A 24,428-nucleotide genomic window follows, 5' to 3' on the forward strand; every position below is an offset into this window, starting at 1 on the left:
ACACGAGACTTATGATAAAGTCCTTGCTGTACAAATGGTATTGCAGTTGGTGCATCCCCTATTATAAATAATCGCTGTCTATCTTTCAGTGTAGATTCAAGGACATGTTCACTTTCAGCCTATCAGTTCAATTAGAAAAGGTCTATTTGCTGTCAATGTCTGTATCTCATGGAAATAAGGACACACTAGTTCATAAACAAATCAAACTACTGTTTTTTGTTTTGTTTTTTTTTAAAAAAGGCATTGATGAGGGATGCAGCTAAAAGCCGTTGTGGGATACACAGAGGATTAAAAGCAACCGCAGCAGCAACTTACGCCTCTGCAAAGGATCTCAGTTCCTTTATAGCAACTTCTGGACCATTATTCCTCACTAATAATCCATTCAATAAACCCACCTACATAAGGCCTGAAACAACCTGCTGTCATTTACATTTGCTATTTGTTAGAAAACAAATGAAATAGTTGCCTTCCTTGCTGGCTATAATCCTGCATTTGGCTACACACCTGAAAAACTCCTGCTGAAATCAATTAGATTTGCCGGCAAATGCTGGCAGGATTGTCAAAGCCTCCATGTCCAGAAGCACTGTATCTCTGACTACCATGTGCTATAAGCCACAGCAGAAGGCCATCTTTATTCACCAGGATCCTGCCTGTAAGCTCCCAGAGGCATCTGGCTGACTGCAGTAGAAAACAGATCGTGCTGGACCAGTCAGAACTTGATCTGATCCAGAAGGATCGTTTCCTTTGCACTTCTAACGTTGAAAGAGTATCAGGAACAGCTTTGCATGAAGAAAAGCACCTGGATGCTAGAAATACAAACTGGGTGAGATAAAATTCACCGTGCAAAAGTGGGTGGGGAGTGCAGTAGTGAAGCCCATTTCTTGCTAATATTTTCTACTGTTTTCAAAAGTTGCTTTTTGCTACTTCATACATCCTTAACTGAAGGGACGCAGGTGGTGCTGTGGGTTAAACCACGGAGCCTAGGTCTTGCCGATCAGAAGGGCGGCAGTTTGAATCCCCGCGACGGGGTGAGCTCCCGTTGCTCGGTCCCTGCTCCTGCAACCTAGCAGTTCGAAAGCACGTCAAAGTGCAAGTAGATAAATAGGTACCGCTCCAGTGGGAAGGTAAACGGTGTTTCTGTGCACTGCTCTGGTTCTCCAGAAGCGGCTTAGTCATGCTGGCCACATGACCCAGAAGCTGTACGCCGGCTCCCTCAGCCACTAAAGCGAGATGAGCGCCGCAACCCCAGAGTTGGTAACGACTGGACCTAATGGTCAGGGGTCCCTTTACCTTTACCTTTTACATCCTTAACTGAAGTTAATGGAATTGCATAAATTTTGTCATAGGGCATGTGGGCAGAATAAAGTCGGCACGCTGGGAAGTGCAGGAGGGGAGAGGGCTCTTGTGCTGGAGTCCTGATTGTAGGTTTCCCACAGGCACCCGGGTGGCCCCTGGGAGAACAGGGTGCTGTGCTAGATGGGCCATTGGCCTGATCCAGAAAGCTTTTCTCGTTGTCTTATGTTCCTTCCAGGATCTTCAAGTAGTCCAGTGCTAGGCATCCAGTCCCACAGCACAGGTCTGGCAAAAAGAGTCTGTTGGGAAGAGGTACTGATGTTTAAAGCACTTTGGGAATCGTAGTTCTGTGAGGGGGATAAGCGTCTCCGAGGAGCAGTTTCAGAGTAGCGTGACTGGTGCAGTCACACTGGGTGCTGCGCTGCAGGGGGCGCCACAACAATGCTGTAGAACCGAGAGCAAGAGGTAGGGGGCACACCGAATTTTAGTGTTGCATAGGGCACCATAAAAATTTGAGAGCCCAAAGTCTCCTAACAACTGTCAGCACCCTTAACAAACTACATTTCCCAGGATTCTTTGGGGAAAGACAAAGTGGTCTCATAGTGCTTGAAATGTATAGTGCAGATGGGTCCTAAGTTAATGAAACTTTACTACAAACTTGTGTATAAAGTTATGTGAAGGTAAACACCGACCATGCATAGAAACTATGGCTGCTTCCAAAGGCTGAATTTGCCATTGTTATTCAAGTTTGGATTGTTGGAAAACGCTGGGCAAGATCTTGTAGGACTGCTGCTTAGACAGCTCTTATCTAGCGCCTACAAGATGAGACAGCTATATCGCTTGTGGGGCACAAACATTTTGGCAGAGACATTCTTGCAGTGTGGCTTTCACACGTATTTTATTATTATTTTAAATGTGACCTTCACACTACATTGGAGTGGCACGTTTCCACTTCATTATTGTATCTTCTCTCTCTCTCTTTTTTTTTGGGGGGGGGGGGTTCAGAACGGCTTCAGAGACTTATGTTGAAATTAATTGAGCCCAATTACCTCTGACTTCTTTCTCTGTGGTCTTTTTTTAAACCAAGCTAGTGGTCGGATTTGATGATACAGCAAGGTACTTGAAAGAAAGCACCTATACTAATGAGGCTGGTGGGTTGTATCTAAGAGCCTAACTACATGTTACGCTAATTGCATGGCTATCTGCCTTGCCAGGGGATTTCTTTATTTGTTTCTCAAATGTTAGCATGGGAAGAATTTATGTCAGGATCACCGTGCATGGATTGGGGGAGCTTTAACTTTCCCTCCCAAGCTGTGGTCCCAAACTGAAACCATCCCTCCACTGCCATTCGTGTGGGAAGAACTCCCACTGGCTTCAGTGAGAGCTTTTCTCTATTGGTAATTACAGTGCAGAAGAGCCATTTTTTTATTGCAATCACAGCTAGAGAGGGGAAGCTTAAACCTCCCCTCCCCACTAGCTATAGTACTAATCAGAATTCGCACCTAGGAATTGGTTTTTAAAAAAACACTGATGTGGCTACCAGTGTGTGACTTAGGCTCTGAGTAAGAACAGGTGGACTCAGATGGGCAAATCTGAAAATTTAGATGTCTCTCTGTTTCCCATATATCCAAATTAGTTTTTTGTAAGTTCTAACAAAAATTTGTAATTCTTTTACTGCCCGTTTCTCCTGACGCACACAATTTTGTATGCGGCATTGCCTAATAGATACACATTTTTCCTAATCCCCCATTTTAAAAGTTATTTTCACCAATGTATGCATATTTAGGAACATCGTTGGTCAGAAAACGGCACCCCAAAATTTGGAGAAGTGCAAATTCTGAAGGGTAGCTGTGTGTTTTGGTTTAATTGTTTCCGGAAGCGTGAGTTAGGTAGACCCAAGTAAACCAAACAAAAAATTTCACCAATTTCTAGCTCAGGGAAGGGGATGTCTCTCTACTGAGCAGGACTTATATCCTGTCTGCTTTCACAAACAAGGAATCCTTGGGAAATTGTACTAATTCAACAGATTTCTTTTTGTTTGTCTCAACACCCCCCAAAATTGTTGCTTTAGTCAAGCATCTAGAGAACACCCCCTTTTCCCTACTGAGAAGTATTTCTAGTCTTACTATAACACTTTTAATTTCAAGAATAAAAAATCAGGATTCCCCTACTTTCAGTTTGCTTCGATATTTCACTTTGAGTGGACTTGGTGACAATTCTTGTTTCCGAGAGATTTAGTCAACAACTGTGAATTTAATCTGGAAGGTCCAAAATACAAGACTGCAGTCAAGTAGCACTTGAAAAGCAGGAAACAACACTTTAAGCTGCACAGAAGTTTTCTGAAAAGGAAGTGCAGTGTACAAGTTGAAGCTGAGTTTCCTGCTTTGTGAGGTGGTTTGATCCTAAACAAGGTGCTATTTTGAAAGATTTTCCTGTCTCCCTGATCAGGTCTGTTTTCGTTCCACTTTCTGCACAGTGTGGAAGAGTTTGTCTTTGACGTTCTTGAGGTTAAAGCAAAAGGAAACAGTAACAAGGCATAATAGGCACACGGCTTAACTGTGGCATCTGTAATGTGGTTTATTGGCTCAAAATATACGTAGGCTCAAGCATCTCTCTAAGGCTTCTCTTCCATTGATAATATTGAGTCCTGGAGCGGTTGAGGAGGCTCAGTGTTGCAATGCAAGGCATATCTTCCATTCCATGGAACTCAGAATCTTTCATGAATGATGCTGCACAGTCAACTGGTTGAAGGGGATGTCCAGTGTAAATAGAAGTATTACCATTGTCAGGAAAGAACAGGGAGAAAAGTGAGTTCAGATTTATTTAGTTGTTTGTGACAGCTACAGCCTGGGTAATGACAAGCAAGCGAGACATAGGAGCCAACTCCTAGGGGTCAAGGTCCCTTCGCCCCCCCCAAACTATTTGAAGAGTCGCCCCTCAAAAGGTTGATGGGCATTGCCATTCAAATGGTGTCTGTCTGCTGTATCATGTGATTGATTATGTGGAGTGGGGCTTACCTGCCCCCCTCAATATTTTATTTAAGTTGGCACCCTTGGGTAGAAAGATTCTAATGTTTCTAGCTCTGGGGCGCCTTGTGCAAGAGCAGTAAAGGGCTGTGGTTTTCACTCCCTCCTTGCGAGATTATTGAAGGCATCTGGTTGGCCACTGTGAGAAGCAGGACAAGGTTGAACTTGGTAGGCCTTTTGCATTACCCAGATGGACTCTTCTTATATCCTTTATCTTCACACAAGGGGGAAATTTAAAGCAGTGTATGCATGGTAAAGTAAAGTCCTGGTCCTACTCTTCAGAAAATTGCCTTACACATTTGTCTGCTTTTATAATTGCTGATAAATTAATTTGCCAATGCAGTGGCAGATTTGTCTCAAAAGTGCCATAGATACTGAGATTCTAGTCACCAAGAAACCTTCTCTTTACTTCAGGATAAATGCAAAAGTAACAATAAATAAATAAAATCATGCTATTAGACATATGGCTGCATCCATCTCTGAAGAAAAAATGCTGAAGGTTACTGTAAAGTTCTGAAACAGAGGCCAACTAGATGGGGTGAAGATCCTGAAATTTAAGGCAGTATAAAATTAAAATTAAAAAATGCCAATTTACAGAGTTCCTGTAAACTGATTTTTAAAAAATCATTTCATTTTTTGACAACTTTATATAGTGAAAGCTACAATAGGTTTTATTGTCCTTAAAAAGAGCATAGCCTGTAACTTCCAAATATCTCTAAGAAGTTCTTCTTTAGGGTTTGAAGTTGAAATCGATAGCTTATCCCAGTTTGAGGCAGAATTTGGCCCTTGGAAGTCTACCTCTCAAGTGGCCGCTATTTGAGGCCATCTTTTGATTAACATGATATTTGAAGCATACTATGGCTAGAGAAGCAATATATACCCCACTGTTCAAATCCGTGCCACAAAACCCTACAGAGACCTAGTTAATGAAAATCAACCTGCTCCAATCGTCATTGGGAAATACCTCCACTGTTAGCAATCAATTGAGGATGAGTTTGGCGTTTGGAGCAAACCAAAGCCAAATACACAGGCCGGGGGGGGGGAGCATCAAAGAGGTTCTCACTCCCAGCCTATTGCTCTATTTAAGGGGCCAATAATTCGGCAAGGTTGTGCACTAAATAATTTGTAAGCCTTCAGAACATGCAGGTTATTGTTTGCGGACAGATGGTGCATCACATTTTACTGCTTATTCCTTCTGTGGTTTCTCATATGTACGACTGATGTGCATTCTGAAGTCTTTGTTTCCTTGCTAAAATCTCTAATCTAAAACAGGCAATCAAGCACACAGACAGTGGTTCAGAAAGCATAATCATAGCTTGAAAGGAAGGGGGGCAGAATCATCTGCAGTTAAAAAGCAGATGTGTTCACTAGAAATGCATGAAGGTTATCAGGAATATCCAAACGGGGCAAATAAATAAAATTAGGGAGCTTTGAAAAATTGTCCCAGCAAATGGCTTTTTTTAGGTGGCCAGATTCCTGAGTAATCATTTATCTTATTTTGATACGCTGGGCATTAATTAATATTATTATTTACTATTATTATTTAACATTTTCTACTAATGTTATTTTATTATTATTATTATTATTATTATTATTATTATTGAATTGTTATGATTTGGAGATCAACACTGCCCTTGAGAGTTAAATTGCACTGATATAGAGGAAGGAAATGAGACAAACTAACTCAACTCTTTTTCCCCCTTTCTTCTTTCCACTGTTCCTCCCCCCCTTTCTTATTCTGAAGATAGAATTACTGTTTGTAAGCATCTGAAAGTCATTAGAGGCTCCGCAGTCTGTCAGGTGCCGATACAAAGGAACTGCTGAAACCGAACGGGATCCTGTGCAGAGTGCTGGGAATTTGTCATGTGGTGATGAGCAGTTATAATAATATATGAGCAAATCACAAGCATTCTGCAAATTAATCAAAATTCCCCCCTCCCTCTCTCCCTCCCTCCCCCGGCTTTCTCCCTCGTCTCTAAGAGAGTGGCTTTGCCGGCAGACGTAGGTGAAACAGTTTTACTCACAGATGGTAGCGCTGGCATCAGATGGAATTTATATAACAGTAATTCTGATTTCCTGCCAAAGTAGCACTGAAAACACCAGGGAGATAGTACAAGACAAGTCATGTGGTTTTGCTGAGGTTGTTGTGGGAAGTTTAAAGGAGTGGGGGGCGGAGGAAGAAACCCCCCTCTCACATTTTCCTCTTTGCATTTTATTGTTTTAGCCTGAAGGGCCAGAAATTGTACGCCGTTCCGCCACGGGCAAAAAAAAAAAAAAAAATTCCAACACGTCGTCTTTTCTTTTTTTTATGAATTGTGCTGAAAGAGGGCTTCACAGCTGTTGGAGCTGCTGGCAGGGGGAGAAAGCCCACATGACTTCTTATCATCTCTCTTGCCTTACAAGGGATGAAAGGAGGGAGGGTTCAAGAGGTGGTGGCCTTACATGTTTAAAGGGAGGCAGGGTCTTCCTTTCCAGGAAGCTGTGCCATGTTCACTTTCATTAGACTCCCTCTGGCATAACAATATAAGGGGAGGCTTTTTTTTTTATTTTCCGAGCGCTCCGCAAAACAGATGCAAAGGACATATTTTTCATTCAATGCTGCTTGATGCAATCTGGAGAATGTGGAAACATGCGTCCTCTTGAAATGAGTAGCTCAGTGGCAGGGGACCTGCTTCTGTGCAGAAGGTCCCAGGTTCAGTCCCTGATGGCACCTGCTGGTCAGGCAGGGAAAGACTCCCTTTCTGAAACCCAAGAGAGCTGCTGCTAGATGGACCGTGGGCCTGACTCTGCAGAAGACAGCCTCCTGTTCTTCTGCTTTTTCAAGCGCTGCACATAAATGACCTCCAGAAATTCTGGGGCAAGGAAATGGCAGAAGGCAACCATGACACCAAATTTTGCCAGCAGCAGGAGGGAGCCCTGCCACTGGCTGGCCAAGGATCAGGGCCGCAGTCTAAAATGCTAAGGATCATGCTCCTGAGCTGCTAAACCTCTGTCCGCGTTCTTTTCCAACACAAATAAATCCTGTGTTACGATAACTGAGCATATTCTGCGACCTCTTCAAATCAATGGCTAAACTCCCATTGAACTGAATACTATCGGACAACAACCATTTATTCTGTATTGATAGCTAGTCTTAATGTTATTGTTCTAATACTTAAAAATGATATTTATGGTCTCTATCTGTTTCTTCCGTTTGGCAGCTCTTTAATTAAGACCGCCATTGCTCCAATTTTAAAAGCTTAATTTACGGCGTTCCCCACCACAAAAGGTGTGGTCATGATCATGCGTTTAGATGGCTCTAAAGGGGTTTGAGACAAATTCACTGAGGAAAACAGTCTGCCAGTGGCTACTTATCATGCTGGCCATGTGTATCCTTGAGTCTCCAGAAGCTGTGTGCTTCTCACTAACAGTTGCTGGGGAGCAATGGGGCACGACTACTGTTTCATGTGCTACCCAGAGGAATCTCTTTGGCCTCTGTAGGAACCAGAATATTGCACTAGAGGGAACTTTGAACTTATAGAAATTTACAAAATTATGCATGGCATGGAGAGAGTGGACAGAGAAAGGTTTTCCCCTTTCAGAACTCATGAATATCCAAGATTCAGGACAGAGAAAAGGAAGCCCTCCTTCTTCACGCAGAGCAAATTGTTAAACTATGGAACTCACTCCCACAGGACACAGCGATGGCCACCAACCTAGGCGATTTTAAAAGAGGATTGGGCACACATTCATGGAGTAGAGGGCTATCAATGGCCACTAGTCATTATAGCTATACTCTGCCTCCACATTGCCCATTTGTTTTGGTTTATGTGGCAGCAGTGAGATAAGTGGATTAGACAGAAATGTTACCATGCTTCATTACATCTGGTTGCAGGCATCTGTCATTCCCTGGCCATACATTCTGGATCACATCCAGAAGTAAAACCAAAGGGAAACTCTATTCATTTTATTTACATAAATATTTATTTATAAAAATATTTGTGTACTGCAATTCATAAAAAAGACATCAGAGCAGTTTACAGTTGTACATAAAATGATACCCCCCCAAATTTAAAATTCCTCCCCCTCCACCAGTCCCCAACTAGGGATGTGAGAAGGCACCATATTCATTCTGCCCTGTATTCATCACATGCTGCACTGTTTCCATTCCACTGCAATTCATCTTCTCCCAAAAATGGCATCATACATCTTGCCCGCACATATACTAATAAAAATACAGCAAGAATTTGTTTAGATACAAAGTAATGAAGCTGCATATCTAAATTGGAGAGTTTTGCCAGTGCACATTTCTGGATGTTTAGGCTTCCATCAAAACAAAAAAACTCTTTTAGGAAAAAGAGCTTTCCCCCCTTCTTGTTAAAGTTAGTGAATAATACCTAGATAATGTGTAACGCTGCCATTTATAAATCACTAGCAAGGAGTTTTTGAGGCACCTTACTAAACTGTCACTACAGGTTATGGCATCTTGGGTGGTAAGACAAGTTATAATGTGACAAAATACCAGCTAAATTATTCAACTTTCATAACAAAGCAGCATCTCAGATTAAAAAGCAAAAGCTTATTTATTTTAAGTGACACCAAAGAAGCAGAGAATAATATAAGAATCTAGCTGAACTAAGATATTTAGGCAGGCAATACTTAACCCCTGTAAAATGCAGGTGTTCAGCATTCTTTCTACATGGAGAACTGCATGGAATTGGGTCATATTGTTGGGTTGTGTAATACCCGTCTGACAAATTTCACCAGGCTTAGCAAAGCTCTTTTTCACTTAACTTAAAATGGCTCAGATGTATTGACCGAGGAAGAACTTCTACATGCGTTATGACTTCTTTTGTTGTTGTTTTACAATGATGGCTGGTGCCCACTGGGATTGGTAGAGCAGAAAGCAGGGAGGCCAACAGTAGGAGGCACCAGAGCCAATGGCAGGCACAGACAATTAACTGTAGTTTGTACCTGTGCTGCTTCCAGCTGTGTTCTATAAGTGCTCAAAATGTTTTTCCACCACCGCACATAATTTCCATTTAACCAGGTGGTCTTCCATTTTAACCAGGTGCATGAGACTAACCTTTCTGCCATATCTGCACAACTTATCCCCCCCCCCCAAAAAAAAAGTGCTGGAGTCAAGTTCCAAGAATATTACATCTTCGGCTGTCCAGGTATTATGCAATCTACATTTGTCACAGACGTAATTATATCTAGTTACTTCTGAAGTTTTGATTACTTGTCTTGAAAACCCTTCTGTCTTTTTACCATTGCCTCATGCAACAATAATTCACATATATATATCGATGACTCATCAACAGATATATTTCACTGGCTTTAAAGAAAAAAAACTTTAAAATTAGTGATATTTCCTCTAAGGTTTGGTGAGTCATTTGATTAATGTCTTAAAAGTATATATAATATGCAGGAAGATGATGAAATATCTGTATATTAGCAGTCATTTTCTTTATATGAGTTTGCTAGCTTCTGCCCTCAACCACTTTATATTAGCTGCATTTCCAAAAGTCTTTATTCTGTTTTTCTTATGCCATTGCATTTGTCTTTACAAACTGTGGGAGGCAACAAAGTTAATAAGATATGTGGAAGGAGTCTTTTCTCTTGAAAAAAGATTGAAACAAATAGTTTTTCTCTTTCCAAAAACTTGGGACAGGATTCATAACTGTGCCATTTGTCCTACAGACCAAAAGGGATTAGGACAGACAAACCCCATCATCTTCATGCCACTTGGAAAATTGCCTCCAAAATGGAGGAGACCAGCCGGCATGTAAGCTGCCATTTTGAATTTCTCACATTGCCTTGCAGTATAGAACTTGGAGGGCCGCCATTTTACTCATCCACAATGCCACAAGAAAATGCCACCATGTAAATTCCCTATAATTGGAAACCCTGAGGCATTGTGGGAAATTGTAAATAGTAGTTTCCCAGACCCATCCACCCAGCACAGGGGCTCATGAGAGGCATCAGCACCAATGGGGCACTGAAGCTGCCCCAGGATGTCTTGTACTGATGCTGGAACTACAGGAGAGTTTGAGACATCATTGTCATATATTACATGCCAGATGTTTGAAGAAAAACACAGCACAGGTAAGGCCCCATATGCTTCTTGCATTGCTCTTTAGAAAACTGAGGACACCATTTCCGGAATCTCTACTGTGCAGAGTGTGCTGCATATGTATAGTGTAATTTAACGAGAAGGCACATTTGCCTCCATATCCAAAGTGGATGGAGAGCAATTGATGACTGACTAAAAGAGGAAGGTAGAAAAATCCCCCTAATTCCTGTGTTTGCTGGCATCTGCCAATAACACACACTCTGGGGTTGAAGTCAAACCGCTGCATTAGCAGCACCAAAGGGACCTCCGTGGAGAGCAAGTCAGGGCAGTGCGTATGGAGGTCCTGGTCTGCCTAGACAACAATATCCCCTCTCGGCCTCGCTGATATGGTCCTAAGGAAAGCAGAGAAATGTTTTTGGCGCCATCTTAGCTACAGGAGTTACTGGAAGGAGGCACACAAGGTACCATCCAACTGTCTTAGGGACTCCACTCTGGATTTGTGGAAGGGCTCCTTAGCCTTTTCTTCTCTGGAAGATGTCCCACAAGTATAAATGAGTATAGCCACAAGGCAGTAGAGGTTTAGGATCAGAGTTTTCCTTCTCCTAGATGGGCTGCTTTCCCAGGTTAATGAGCTCCACCTGTCCCTAACTTCCCTCTACAGCATGTGAAGAAACGGCATTCTTCATTGGACCCACTATTGGTCTCGTATGCTCAATCCTCCAGAGTCTGCCTTTGCAAGCAGGAGAAGTCCCTAACTTACTGAGGGTTTGAGACCCATCAGCAACTCAAAGTACACCCACTGAAATTGATGGACATTACTAATGTAGGTTCATTAATTTCAGTGGGTTAACTCCAAATAGAATGTATTTGGCTAGGACCATTCTGTTCTACATAACTGCATAGTGGTGCATTTTGAGCCTTCCAGAAGTCCTGGGTATAACTGGAACTGTCTAGGGATGGCTGAATCAGACTGTGTCAATTTTCAGTACGTTAACAAATCAATTCTATCCCATATTGTATGAAAATCCATATTTACATATTCATATATATTACAAAATACATGGATGGATACATATTTTTAGCTCAATGTAGTCACTTCTAAATTTATCTAATCCTAAAACACGTCAAAGTGCAAGTAGATAAATAGGTACCGCTCCAGTGGGAAGGTAAACGGCGTTTCCATGCGCTGCTCTGGTTCACCAGAAAGTGGCTTAGTCATTATGGCCACATGACCTGGAAGCTGTACGCCGGCTCTCTCGACCAGTAAAGCGAGAAGAGCGCCGCACCCCCGAGTTGTCCGCGACTGGACCTAATGGTCAGGGGTCCCTTTACCTTTACCTTTAAATACTTAAATACTTCAGTGCATTTTTTTGGGAGGGGAGAGGGAATTTGAATCAAGTTCTGCATCTTCATATGGCTGAGTGGGAATTTGAACCCTGGGCTCCCAGGTCTTAGTCCAACACTCTAACTATATTACACTGGCTGCTGAATGAGACTGCATTTTGCCTTTCCCCCATTTCAGCAGCTATTTTGATCTAGGCCATTTCAGCCCATGTCAGCCAGCTCTTGCCCAATGGAACTCAGGGTGACAAAACAGCTGTCCTTGTGATAACTGGGGCAGCTGCCCTTTGCGAAACAGAGCTATTTACTCAGAAGCTCTTTTCAGCTGCTTCTGTTGCCTACGTTCGGACAAATTCTCATCTAGAAAGTTTCCAAAAACTTTCATTACAGATATGTCATTGGCTGGAGCCATCTCAGTTGGTCCAACAATAGGGGAGCTCTTCAAAATGTATATTGTGAGACTCATAAAGCAGAATGGCTTCATCACAGCCATTATTGCCTATTGGGCAAATGCATGTATTCAGCATTTTTCTCCCCTATCCATATTATTACGTTCCAGGTCAGAATGGCTGCTTTAGGGCCATTCTGGTCTATTGGGGGATGCAAAGATCGTTTTAGAATGTTAGTTGTGGATAGGAAAACTATGCCAAGAAAACTATGCAGAGAGAGGAGGGAAATCTAAATGCATAAGCACCACAATGGCCACTAGTCAGGTTTTCAGCATATAAAAAAATAAAAGTTGCGGCTCCTTAAATTGCAGGTCATCCTAATTGAAAATGGGAGCAGCCTCTTAGTACTTTACAGAAGTCGGATCATGAGTCCATCTACCTCACTGCTGTCTACACTGACTGGCAGCAGCTCTCCAGGGTCTCAGAAAAAAAGCTTCACCCAGCACTACCTGAATATGCCAGGGGACTGAACCTGGGACATTCTCCACAGAAAAGATACACATACACACACACATAATTTCATCTGTATGCCACCTTTCCATAGTTCAAACCATGCTGCAGACCTTTTCCTCCACCTGTCAGCAAGGACAGGTGATGGGGGATGGATCCTCATCTCTGTCAATTCTAACAATTCTAATTGAATCCAAAAAGGCCCATGAATGCCGTAGTTGGTGTACATTATGATGCACTCGAGGTCCCAAGGGCTGAAAGCTCAGGATGGGGTAGAAATTCAATCCAGTTCTCATCTTTAGATGGACATTCCTAATTTGCACTTCTCAAAACAATATGCAAGCACAGCTATCCTTCACAACCCACGCTTCTCCAAATTTTGCAGTGCAGTTCGTCAGCCAAGTCACGTGCACAAAAATGCATATAAATTGTCCATAAAATGCAGAATGACATACAAAAACAGATGCAAAGGAATATTGCTTTGGAAAAAATGAACTAGGTTTATTAGGGGAAATTGCATATGAAGCCATGTTTATTGGGAGAAATGCATACTAAAATGCTGCAGAATTTTCAAGAGGACTTGTTCTTTAAAAAAAATTCTCAAACTGCTGTGGAAAAGGACAGATATAAGCTTAAGAGGGGAGAAATGAGAAATTGAAATTGACAGATTTGCCAATCCCTACTGGAAGCAGACAAACAGATTACAAATGATCCAGGAAAAATATTTTTCTATAATAAAGATATTTACAAATATTATAAAGGGTAAAGGTAAAGGGACCCATGAGCATTAGGTCCAGTCGCGGACAACTCTGAGGTTGCAGCGCTCATCTCGCTTTATTGACCGAGGGAGCCGGTGTACAGCTTCCAGGTCATGTGGCCAGCATGACTAAGCCACTTCTTAAGCAGTGCACAGAAACACTGTTTACCTTCCCGCCAGAGCGGTACCTATTTATCTACTTGCACTTTGACGTGCTTTCAAACTGCTAGGTTGGCAGGACCAGGGACTGAGCAACGAGAGCTTACCCCGTTGCGGGGATTTAAACCGCCGACCTTCTGATCAGCAAGCCCTAGGCTCTGTGGTTTAACCCACAGTGCCACCCATGTCCTAAATTTAGCATGGCTAAATTGCCCTTAGTCTTTTTCTCAGCACAATCTCACCATCTTGTATTCTGAACATTTTTTTTCAGTTGAATTGCCACTGAATTTGGATTTCCCTGCTGGGCTGAAGCAGCCAAATAATTTTGAGCACCACCAAAATAATGATAACGTTAGTCAAAACAAAACAAAACAAAACAAAACAAAACAAAACACACAATTGAATGGGGTATACTTGTGTATTCACATTCCTAATTTCAACTTTTGTGTTTAAAGAGGGGAGGGATGTGTTCTCTTTTGGCCTTAACAGAAAGCTGCTTTTTTTAAAAAAAAGTTCATTTCTAGATTATCCTCGCTTCTTTATCTAAATGTTCACATTGTAGAATGTGAATATGTGTGCGTTGTGTTTTGTTTCTCTTTGCATCTGCGTATAAACAATATCTGTACAAATATTCAAAACTATAAAACACATCATAGTGGGAAAAGCAGAAGGATTCTGAGTAATAGACTATTGGCATTTTTCTTTGAAATTACCATTTCTTGCTGCTTTGGGAGAAAGCCATGATTTTGCTGCTATTACTACACCCGTAACAATTTGGAATTAATTCCTCATCTCAGCCATATGACTATTCTAATGATCCTTTTTACACTCCAGTACAATCCCCTACATATGTGCCTTTTTAGAGCACAAAGACAACATATTTCATGGTGGAAATGTATGTGGAATTTGGACACTGATCAAATATTCATAGCAGGATATAATTAATTTACTTTGATCAAGAAAATAAACATTTTTAATGTTGATTGTCTTTACCTTATCTTATTAGTGTGCATTGCCCTGTAGTCTTCTTAGAATAATGGATGCTTCTTGTTGCCAGTAAATTAGCAACTATTAAAGAGGTCACTTTTTGACTTGTACAAGTATTGGCTATGATTCAGAGCTCTGGTGTGCTGGGACTTCATTTCCTTCTACAAGAAGAATATTGTTATATGTCCTAATTTGAGCGTTTCTGCAAAAGTAGAACAGAATCTATTGACTGAGGTATTTATTATATTCCAGCTTCCCGGGTAAAAGCCTCCTCAAAATGACTCCCAGCATAGCCAAACCAATACAGTGTAAATTGGGGGTAGCCAATGAGTTTCTCTCCAGCTGTTCTTTTGGACTCCAACTTCTATCACCCCTGCCCACTGGCCATGCATCTGAGGTTGATGGGAATTGTAGTCCAACAACATTTGGAGGCAACCGCATTGACAACCCCTGGTGTAAACAATCCTAAAAACAATTTAAAGCTATAAAACAGATGATGTTGTTTCTTTAAAAAAAACCAACCCTTATTAAAATAAGATAGCATCATAAAAGTACAAAATTCATGCATGGAAAAGAAGCAATGTAGCTCATTCTCGATTATTCCTATTAAGGTTTGTTAGGTGCAATTTTGTGTTCTAAAAGTATGGCGCTGCAAAAATTAGTTGAAAAAGGTTTCAGTCCATAGAAACCAACTCGTGAATACAATTCAAAAAAGAAAATCTCTCTGAGGTGTGCCAACTTGATAATGGTCATTTGGAGATCTGTTAGCAGCAACAACAAAAACCCTTCAGAATTTCAGAACCTTTTCACTTTGATATGCATTTTCTTGGACTCTGTGTTCAAGCACACCATCTCATGAAACTTAATGTGATGTGATGTGACTGATGCAGGCTGACACCATGTTGTCGCAAAGCAACATATCAGAACGCGGATTTGAAGGAAAACAAAACAAAGCTTTTTCTCCTTCCCTCAAAGGCTAAATTAACATAGTAACATTTTTTAAAGGGAGGAAAGAAGGTATGGGTATATAAAAGATTGAAATACTTGCTTTTTGCTCTTCCATTTCCCAAGGGACATTCCTAGAAACCTGTTGCCAACATAAGTCCGCTGCTGCAATAAGGCACACGGCAGTAGCTGGAGTTAACCCAGTTCTTAGTCTTGCAAGTTCTTGCCTTTATCAAACAAAACATTTTGGCTAACCCAGGTAAACAAGACTCAGATCAACCTAAGATGAAAAGTTGCAAATGAATATTAAGCAGAAAGGTAATTCCAGGCTGATGCTCCATGCAGATGCAGTAGAAAAGAAAGTAGTATACTAGTAATACAAAATAACACGGATTTCATACTAGTTAAATGTTACGGATTTTCCCCAAACAATCCTGGAAGTTGTAATGCAGTGAGAGAATGGAGAATTGCCTATTAGAGAATGGTAGTCCTTCTCACAGTTCCCAGGGTTCACTAGGAACTGGCCATTAAGCAAATTTAACTCTGCTTGAGGAATTGGATCTTTGCAAAATTTAATACAAACTGACTGACCCACACATCCTGGATTAATATGTAGATTGGAGCATAGTTATGCATGGATTTTTGCACTTTCAAAATGTTTCAAGGCTATTTCCATTTCAGAAAAAAAATGCAGATACATTTAAAATCTGTATTTTGAGAGAAACAGCACCTTAAAATGTCATGTGGATTGAATAATCATGGATCAATGCAGAAACAGGATGGAAAGTACTCTCTGTGAAGTATAACTGCACTCCCTAGCCAGTGCTTACAAGAGCCACTGAAATGATTGAGTGAATGAGGCATTTTCAGAAAGTCCAAAAAGTGATAGATCACCTTGGTAGATTCATCCTTAAAGTTTGCTACAAGTAGGCACATCAAAAGGCGGTCACTTCTGAAACAGGTATGAGATAAATGGAGAAGAGCAAGGTTCCCAGGAGAAACAAAGTTTAGAAAATGTACATAGGCAAGCCATCTATAAAAAAAGCAAAACAAAACACTTTGTACTGCCAGAATACACAGTGGTACATCTGAGTTGTACATCTTTCAAAGGTCCCAGAACATTTGACCATAGTGTCCACCTCTCTTGTTTCCACCTGGCTATTCTGAAGCAGTCTTAGTTGCATGGACTGAGCCACAGGTAATCTTACTTTCTAGAACTGCAGCAGAATATTTGTCTTCTGAACTATGAGAAGCCATTCTCTTAAAGCGACTTTCAAATGATTATATGTTGAAATATACACCCCAGCTAGTATATATGTGATCTATGACTAGAAAAGAAGGAGCCCGCAGCCCCCAAATCCTCCCCAACTACCATCTGATAAAAATGGTATAAATTACTTGCCTGCTTATCTAGGCCTGGTTATTTTAAGATCTTGCTGCCCACAACCAGTTTTGAGCAGTAATTAATGGACGATGTTACCCAAGAGAAATGGGCGTTCTGCTTTGCCCCCTAGTTACAAGCAAATTGCAGATGTTGTTATCTTTTGTAAGACTGATCTCCAGAATGGTGTTGCTGTTTTTTTGTTTTGTTTTTTTTGTATGACTGCTGCTGTAAACAACATACCACTTCTTTTGCTCTTACACTTTTTGACCCGCACTGTGTATACATATTTATATATTATTCATACTGGATTAAAAATTGATGTGCTCTTTACTGCTGTTGTACTGCACAGTGACAATACAAATTAACTTATTGTGTACTTAACTTTTCACATGACAGTGATGTGAAATTTTGATGGCCCCCAAAAGTTAGTGATGGAAAAACAAGGCAGTGGTGAGTTGAAACCACTTTCGGGTGCCATTAATGCTTTCCTTGCTTGTTAAACGCAGCTGAATTAATAAGCCCAAACTGTGATATGTTTTGCAGGGATGTGAACATTCAAACCCTTTTGCTGGGATAATGATACCAAATAGTGAAAGCATTTTGGGGCATAATTAAGTGCTACTTAATTTACACTTATTGGATCCTTCTTTTAAAAAATTGTTTTGAATTAGTGTTAACACTTTAATGAATAAGCGAATCTGCTTGGCAGGTGTCACTGGCATTGCATAGGTAAAGCTAAACTTCAAGTCTTTAATTGCACATCCTTAATGATACAATAAGGGACGCGGGTGGTGCTGTGGGTTAAACCACAGAGCCTAGGACTTGCCGATCAGAAGGTTGACGGTTCGAATCCCCGCGACAGGGTGAGCTTCCGTTGCTCGGTCCCTGCTCCTGCCAACCTAGCAGTTCGAAAGCACGTCAAAGTGCAAGTAGAGAAATAGGTACCGCTCTGGCGGGAAGGTAAAAGGTGTTTCCGTGCACTGCTCTGGTTCACCAGAAGTGGCTTAGTCATGCTGGCCACATGACCTGGAAGCTGTACGCCGGCTCCCTCAGCCAATAAAGCAAGATGAGTGCCACAACCCCAGAGTCGGTCACGACTGGACCTAATGGTCAGGGGTCCCTTTACCTTTACCTTTAATGATACAATGCAAGGTCTCCTCAGGAGTAAGTCCCATTAAGTTCAATGGGATGTGACTGCCGGGAAAGTGACTGCATGATTGCGGTTTAAAAAATAACCAAAAATGTTGTAGAGTTCTAGAGCTGTAAGATGCAAATAAGCTATGCAGCCATAGTGAATTGTGGGAACTGTAGTTTGTTAAGGGTGCTGAGAGTTGTTGGAAGGACTGCCCCCCCATTCCTCTGAAGGAGCCACAGTTCCTTGAATGGTTTAAACTATCAATCCCTCTTCCTAGGGAACGCTAGAAACTGTAGCTCTGTGAGGGGAAGAGGGGTCTCCTAGCAACTCTCAGCACCCTTAACAAATGACCATTCTGAAGATTCTTTGGAGGAAACTATGGCTGCTTAATGTGGTATAATACTGCTTTAAATATATAGCACAGATGGGCCTCAGATTTAGCAGGAAGAAGCTGGTAGAAGCAACCAATGCTGTGTTGCAGGTCAAAGGGGGCTCACAAACAGGAGACACAACTGTTTTGGAGATCAAGGGGGGGGGGATGGACTGGAGCTGCCCAAGTTCCTTGGCTGAGGAAGGGGTGGCTAGGTAAATAGTCAGAACTCCAGAAGAAAAGAACCTGTTAGATTACACCATGAAAAACTCTGTCTCGGGATGAGCATTTAGGATTAGCATGGGGGTTTATGAAGGCGACGTCTCTTTTGAGTCATGTGGACTACAGCATCCAAACAGCACCCATTGTGCTGATAAGACAAGCCCAGAGTGGGGCCAAAGACTGGGAGTATTACAGGTGTGAAGGAGCTTTGAGGAAACCATTGGGTTCAATGTTCAGTAATGTAGTGGTTCTTATTTAAGATTCCTAGTCTCTGTGTGTGGAGAGGCAGTTTCTATGGGACCCTCTGATTGTGATGCCTCATTAAGAAATCTGATGAGACTAATTCCCAATAGTATGTTACTTCAACAAATTTTGAACCTATTTATACACTCAAAATATAGAAACTACTTGTTGTATTCCATCTCTTAAGTTCAGTTTCAGTAATAGGTGTAGCTGATCTGCTTAATTATGGGCTGACATATTTATGATAGGCGTGCTTCCATTTGAGGAAAGTGTGTATGAAATGCTAAAGTTAGGGAAAACAGCATACCAGGATGCATTATATCAGGGGAAATTGCATGCAGAAATCTGTATATATTGAAGACTCTTTTTTTGTTAAAAAAATGCAAATTATTTGGAAAATACGGCAAACACAATTGAAGATTGGAAAGAATTATAAATGGGGACTTTGAAATCGACAGATCTGCCAAAGGCTCCAATCTGCAGATGACAGGCAACTGTGCATCAGTATTGTTTTCATATTTTCGAACATGGAAATACTTAACTTAGCCCTTAAAGGGTGCCCAATGTAGAAGTTATGAGTGACGAACAACCAGAATATGGTCCCTTGACTTATTTTTCCTTCACTCTCTGTCTGCCCTACTTGCCCTTTCTTTTAGTTCTTGTTTTTCCATCTGCTCCCTGCTTTGTCCCCTGGTTCAGCTCATTGGGGCCTTTATCTCCATGCTCCTAGTATCTCATTCTACTAAGCTTTGAGGTTTCACATTTGCCACCTGGCTCCATATACTTCCACTTGCCCTGGAATCTGACGGCGAGGGTTTTCCTCAGCAAACTTATCTTTCTTTTCAGCCCACTGAGCCTTCTACTGCTGACAACTTCCCTCAGCAAATAGGATGTTCGTGGACATCCCATGGCATCACTTCAGCTCAGCCAATGGGTGCCAGAAGTTTCATTGTTACCGCGATATAATCCCTTAGCACATTACAACATAGATTATATGGGTCTGTGAGGTAATAAACAGATTAAGCCATAGACTCTAAAGTGCAGTTTCTCCATTAATGGCTTTTTAAAACCCTTCTGCTGAAAATTCCAGAGCTGTACCTACCTCCTGTTTATAATTTTGGTCTCTGCTTTTCCTAGTACTTTTCCTTTGGGTGTGTAAACTGACACTGCACAGTTAGAGTAAACTTTCCTTCTTCTTCCTTCATCAGCATAACTTTTGAGTAGCACTAGATGGAAAAACAGACAGGTTTTCACTTGGAAAGGGGGTCAATAATGATTTATTGGCATGTACCTTTTAGAAGAGGGATGCAGGTGGTGCTGTGCTGTAAACCACAGAGCCTAGGGCTTGCCGATCAGAAGGTCAGTGGTTCGAATCCCCGTGACGGGGTGTGCTCCTGTTGTTCAGTCCCAGCTCCTGCCAACCTAGCAGTTTGAAAGCATGTCAAAGTGCAAGTAGATAAATAGGTACCGCTCCAGTGGGAAGGTAAACAGCGTTTCTGTGCACTGCTCTGGTTCACCAGAAGTGGCTTAGTCATGTTGGCCACATGACCCGGAAGCTGTCTGCGGACAAACGCCAGCTCCCTCGGCCAGTAAAGCGAGATGAGCACTGCAACCCCAGAGTTGTCCGTGACTGGACTTAACTTCAGGGGTCCCTTTACGTTTACCTTTTAGCAGCCAGGAGTTTGACTTGGATACAATCCACCAATGGCATTTAAACCTATAGATTTAAATGGAATTAAGCAGAATGCATTATTTGATGGATGGCATTGAAGAAGTTCCATATGTGCCCATCTGGATCATGTCTAATGAATGCATAAAGTCCGAATCATTTGGTCAGTTCTGCCTCTGCAACATGTCTGCATCCTCTGTGCATGTGTGTAACAGAAAGGGGGAAAAAATCAGACGGGGGGGAAAAGGAGGGGGCTAACATTGTTCTTCATATGTGATTATTAGGTCATGTCTTCCAATAGCCTTAGCTTTTTATGCAGATGGTCAGGCACATTTATTTATTCATTTATTTCAGCAAATTAAAGTAAGCTAAGTGCATTTGACCTCAGATGGCCCTGGTCTAAGTTAATTTGAGAGACAAAGCTCATAAAGTTCCAGTAAGACACATCAACAACTTCCCAGCATAGGTTGAAATGTGATTGCGGCAACATAACCTTCCAAGCCAGATGCAGCATGAAGTCTCAGGCTGGCTCAGAATAATCTGGAACAATTTGGTGTCTGCAAGGCGGGCCACAAACGCAGCGTGAGAAGGGTGAGCCACCACTTGCTTCCTTTAGCTGCACAGAACCTTGTGAGAACAGAACAGAACACGAAAATGGAAGGAGAGCCTGCTGGACCAGGTCAATAGCCCATCTATTCCAGACTTTTGTTCTCACAGCGGCCAATCAGATACTGCAGTGGGAGGCCCTCAAGTAGGACCCAAACACACAGGAGCCTTCTCCCCTCCTGCAGTTTCAAGCAATTGGCATTCAGAAGCATTGCTGCCTCCAACTGTGGAAATAGAACATAGCCATTGGGGCTAGTAGCCATTGATAGCCCTCTTCTCCATGAATTCGTCCAATGCTCTTTTAAAGCCATCAAGGTTGGTGGCCATCACTGCCTCCTGTGAGAGGGAATTATGTAGTTTAACTATGCACTATGTGAAGAAGTACTATATTTTACCTGTCCTGAGCAGCCTACGGTAGGAACGAATTCCACACTTGACCCAAGGACTTCCTTCTTAAGCCTTCCAACATTCAGCTTCAATGGGTGTCCACAAAGTTCTAGTGTTAGAAGAGAGGGAGAAGAACTTTTCTCCATCCACTCTTTCTGTGCTATGCATCAAACATCTATCATGTCACATCTTACTTGCCTTTCACCTAAACTCTGTAACATCCCTTCTTGTTTCCGTTCTTCTCTAACAATTGAGCGCCTTAGTGTCCCTTTTCCACTTGAAGAAAAAAGAAAATCGAATTCAAATTAAATGTGTGCCATGGCATTAAAATTCCATAAAACTAGTTTATTGAAATAGGCTGCAAAATGACATTCAATTGTACATGTCGTTTCAGTATTATTTACAAAGTTACCGTACATATTTACAAGATACTGGGGATTGGCTGTTGCTTTTTTTAATATTTTAAAAAATCCAATAGTATGCAGTGGCGTGCGGACATTGGACTGAGGGGACTCAGCTAATCCCCTAAATGTTCCCCTGCCACCTCTTTCGCAAAGCACAGGAAGTTTCTACCCAGCTTAGGGAGGCGCAATGCTCACATGCAAGACGTCATGATGTCACAACACCACACGCATAAAATATCGACCCCCTCATGCCCCTCACAAGGTAGCACCTCTGCCCCTAACTGTTCCACTACAAAAAATTTCACTGCACGCCACTGACAGAATATATTTTCGACCCCTATATCCCAGCACTGATCCACAGGTGACTTTCCAAGGTGCTAAAGTCATGGCAGGGAACGCTGTGTATCCTGAATCTCAAGAAGTGGGGGAGGGGGGCACAATTAGTGTGAAATTTGCCCAGTCTGTTTTGAAAATAGCAGAGACAGAGAGGCCCTGTGTCTGGCCAATTAAGTCCTGTAAATTTCACGTCCTGGGAAACTGAGGCACGGCAGTACCTGTGCCAAGACTGTACAGTACCTGTACATTTGAAACACTCCCCCAACCAAGAATCTTGGGTACCCCTCACAGAACTACAGTGGTACCTCGGGTTACATACGCTTCAGGTTACACACGCTTCAGACTCCGCTAACCCAGAAATAGTGCTTCAGGTTAAGAACTTTGCTTCAGGATGAGAACAGAAATCGTGCGGCGGTGGCGCGGCAGCAGCAGGAGGCCCCATTAGCTAAAGTGGTGCTTCAGGTTAAGAACAGTTTCAGGTTAACTACGGAGCTTCGGAACGAATTAAGTACTTAACCTGAGGTACTACTGTACAGTTCCAGGCACCCTCAACAAACTGGGGGTCGGGCAGAGCTTTAAATGTATAGGGTGTAAGCAGAAAGGGGCTGTATGATTCAGTCCACATATAAGAGAAGGGGAGACTTGTGTTTTTACATTATTCCATTCTGTGAACTGCACTACAGAGGCTGGGTGGTGGGGAACCCCTGCAGGCCTGAGGAAATGCTAACCCAATGTTTGTCTGTTGCACAGGTCACCGGCCTTTCCAGTGCAGATACTGCCCCTACAGTGCCTCTCAGAAGGGAAATCTGAAGACCCACGTCCTTTGTGTCCATCGCATGCCTTTTGACAACAGCCAGTATCCAGACCGCAGGTTCAAGCGCTCCAGAGTTGACGCCGAAGCTTCTGGGAATTCCGAGGAACCTGGAGCTGTCAAACCTGGGAGCTCGACAGAGTTAACGGAGGAGGGCAGCCAGGCCCAGGAGTAATGCCGCAGAACAAATCAATCTGTATATTGCAATATTATTTTACACAGTTTTTTAGATATGCATTTTGGGTAACACAGAGAGTTTGCTTAACTGCCTTCTGAGGAAAACAGATTGTGTGCAAATTCCCAGAAGCGTGCAGGATGTTTAAGACATTAAAGACACACACACACACACACACACACACACACACATTAAAAAGAGAAAGAGGGGAAAAACAACAACAACCAGCCCTTGAAAATGGCTGTTAAACTGTTACCTGGCAACAAGTACTTCCAAACAATGTTGGTGGAGATAAATCAAGTGGGTGTTGTTTTTTCTTCTTCTTCCCCCAAATGTGTGCAGGTTGCAAGATATCTGTGTTTGTGTGTGTGTGTGTGTGTGTGTCTGTGTGTGTGTGAAAAATACTGAAATAAAGGGCGCATTTCTAACACTAAAGTGGTCTTTATCCAGAAAGAATGCTCTTACCAGAATATCTATCTATATATCTATATCTGTGATACCATCTTCCTGATTTAATGTTGCCTTGAAGATTGTGGGAGTGGGGAAGTGTGTGTGTGTGGGGGGGGGGGTGTTCCTGTGTTTTCATTGTTGAAAACACCTTTTTAATATGACACCGACCGCTGCCATTTGCCTAGCGTCGTAATGAGACGTGTTGGTGGAGTGAGGTGGTGCCAGGCTGACTGGAGCTGTCCCTGCTGAGAAAATCAATCCAAGTGGTGCTCCAACTCTGCACTCTCAGAGAAATTTTAGACGACCCGTAAGCTACAGTCAGTGCTGACCTGTATTGAAAAGGATTGTGCTGTTAACATTTTAATTTCTGAAATATATATATATAGATATACATATTATATATAGCGAAAGACACACACACACACACAGAGACGGCCAAATGAGTCAATGATTAGAGCAGTAAGGGGGGATCTGCAGGCCAGCAAAACACTGCAGTTAATTGTACAATGTGGTTTTTTGGGGGGACTGTATTTTTCTCTTTTTTTTAGATGGACTTGCAGTATTGAGAGAAATGTTGTTTTTCCCCCCTTCCTATTTTGTTCCTTTTTAATGAAGTAGGTTGCTATAGAGAGATTTAGAAATACAATACTGAAGGAGCGTGCTGGATAGAGAAACTAGTTAGCCTTGTCTAGAGAAGATACCAGTGCAAAAAAAAGGAGAAATAATTCTTATTCAATAGAAAGTTGGTTTCTTTTCTTTTCTGTTTTTTTTTTT

General features: G+C 42.0%; 1 protein-coding gene across 3 annotated transcripts in view; it reads left to right on the plus strand.

Annotated features, from left to right (window-relative positions):
- ZNF536 (zinc finger protein 536) overlaps nt 1–23,587 on the plus strand; it is a 446,558-nt gene extending 422,971 nt beyond the window's left edge. For 2 of the 3 annotated variants that reach the window (XM_081015491.1, XM_081015490.1), the window contains one exon: nt 22,969–23,587. In XM_081015491.1, the coding sequence (XP_080871617.1) occupies nt 22,969–23,204 (236 nt within the window). In that variant the 3' untranslated portion in view covers nt 23,205–23,587. The remainder of the gene's footprint in view (nt 1–22,968) is intronic. The other variant, XM_081015492.1, reaches the window with a different exon arrangement.
- Nucleotides 23,588–24,428: the final 841 nt, after the last annotated feature.

This window comes from Podarcis pityusensis (genome assembly GCF_964106645.2).
Source record: "Podarcis pityusensis genome assembly, chromosome: 8".
NCBI lineage: Eukaryota > Metazoa > Chordata > Lepidosauria > Squamata > Lacertidae > Podarcis > Podarcis pityusensis.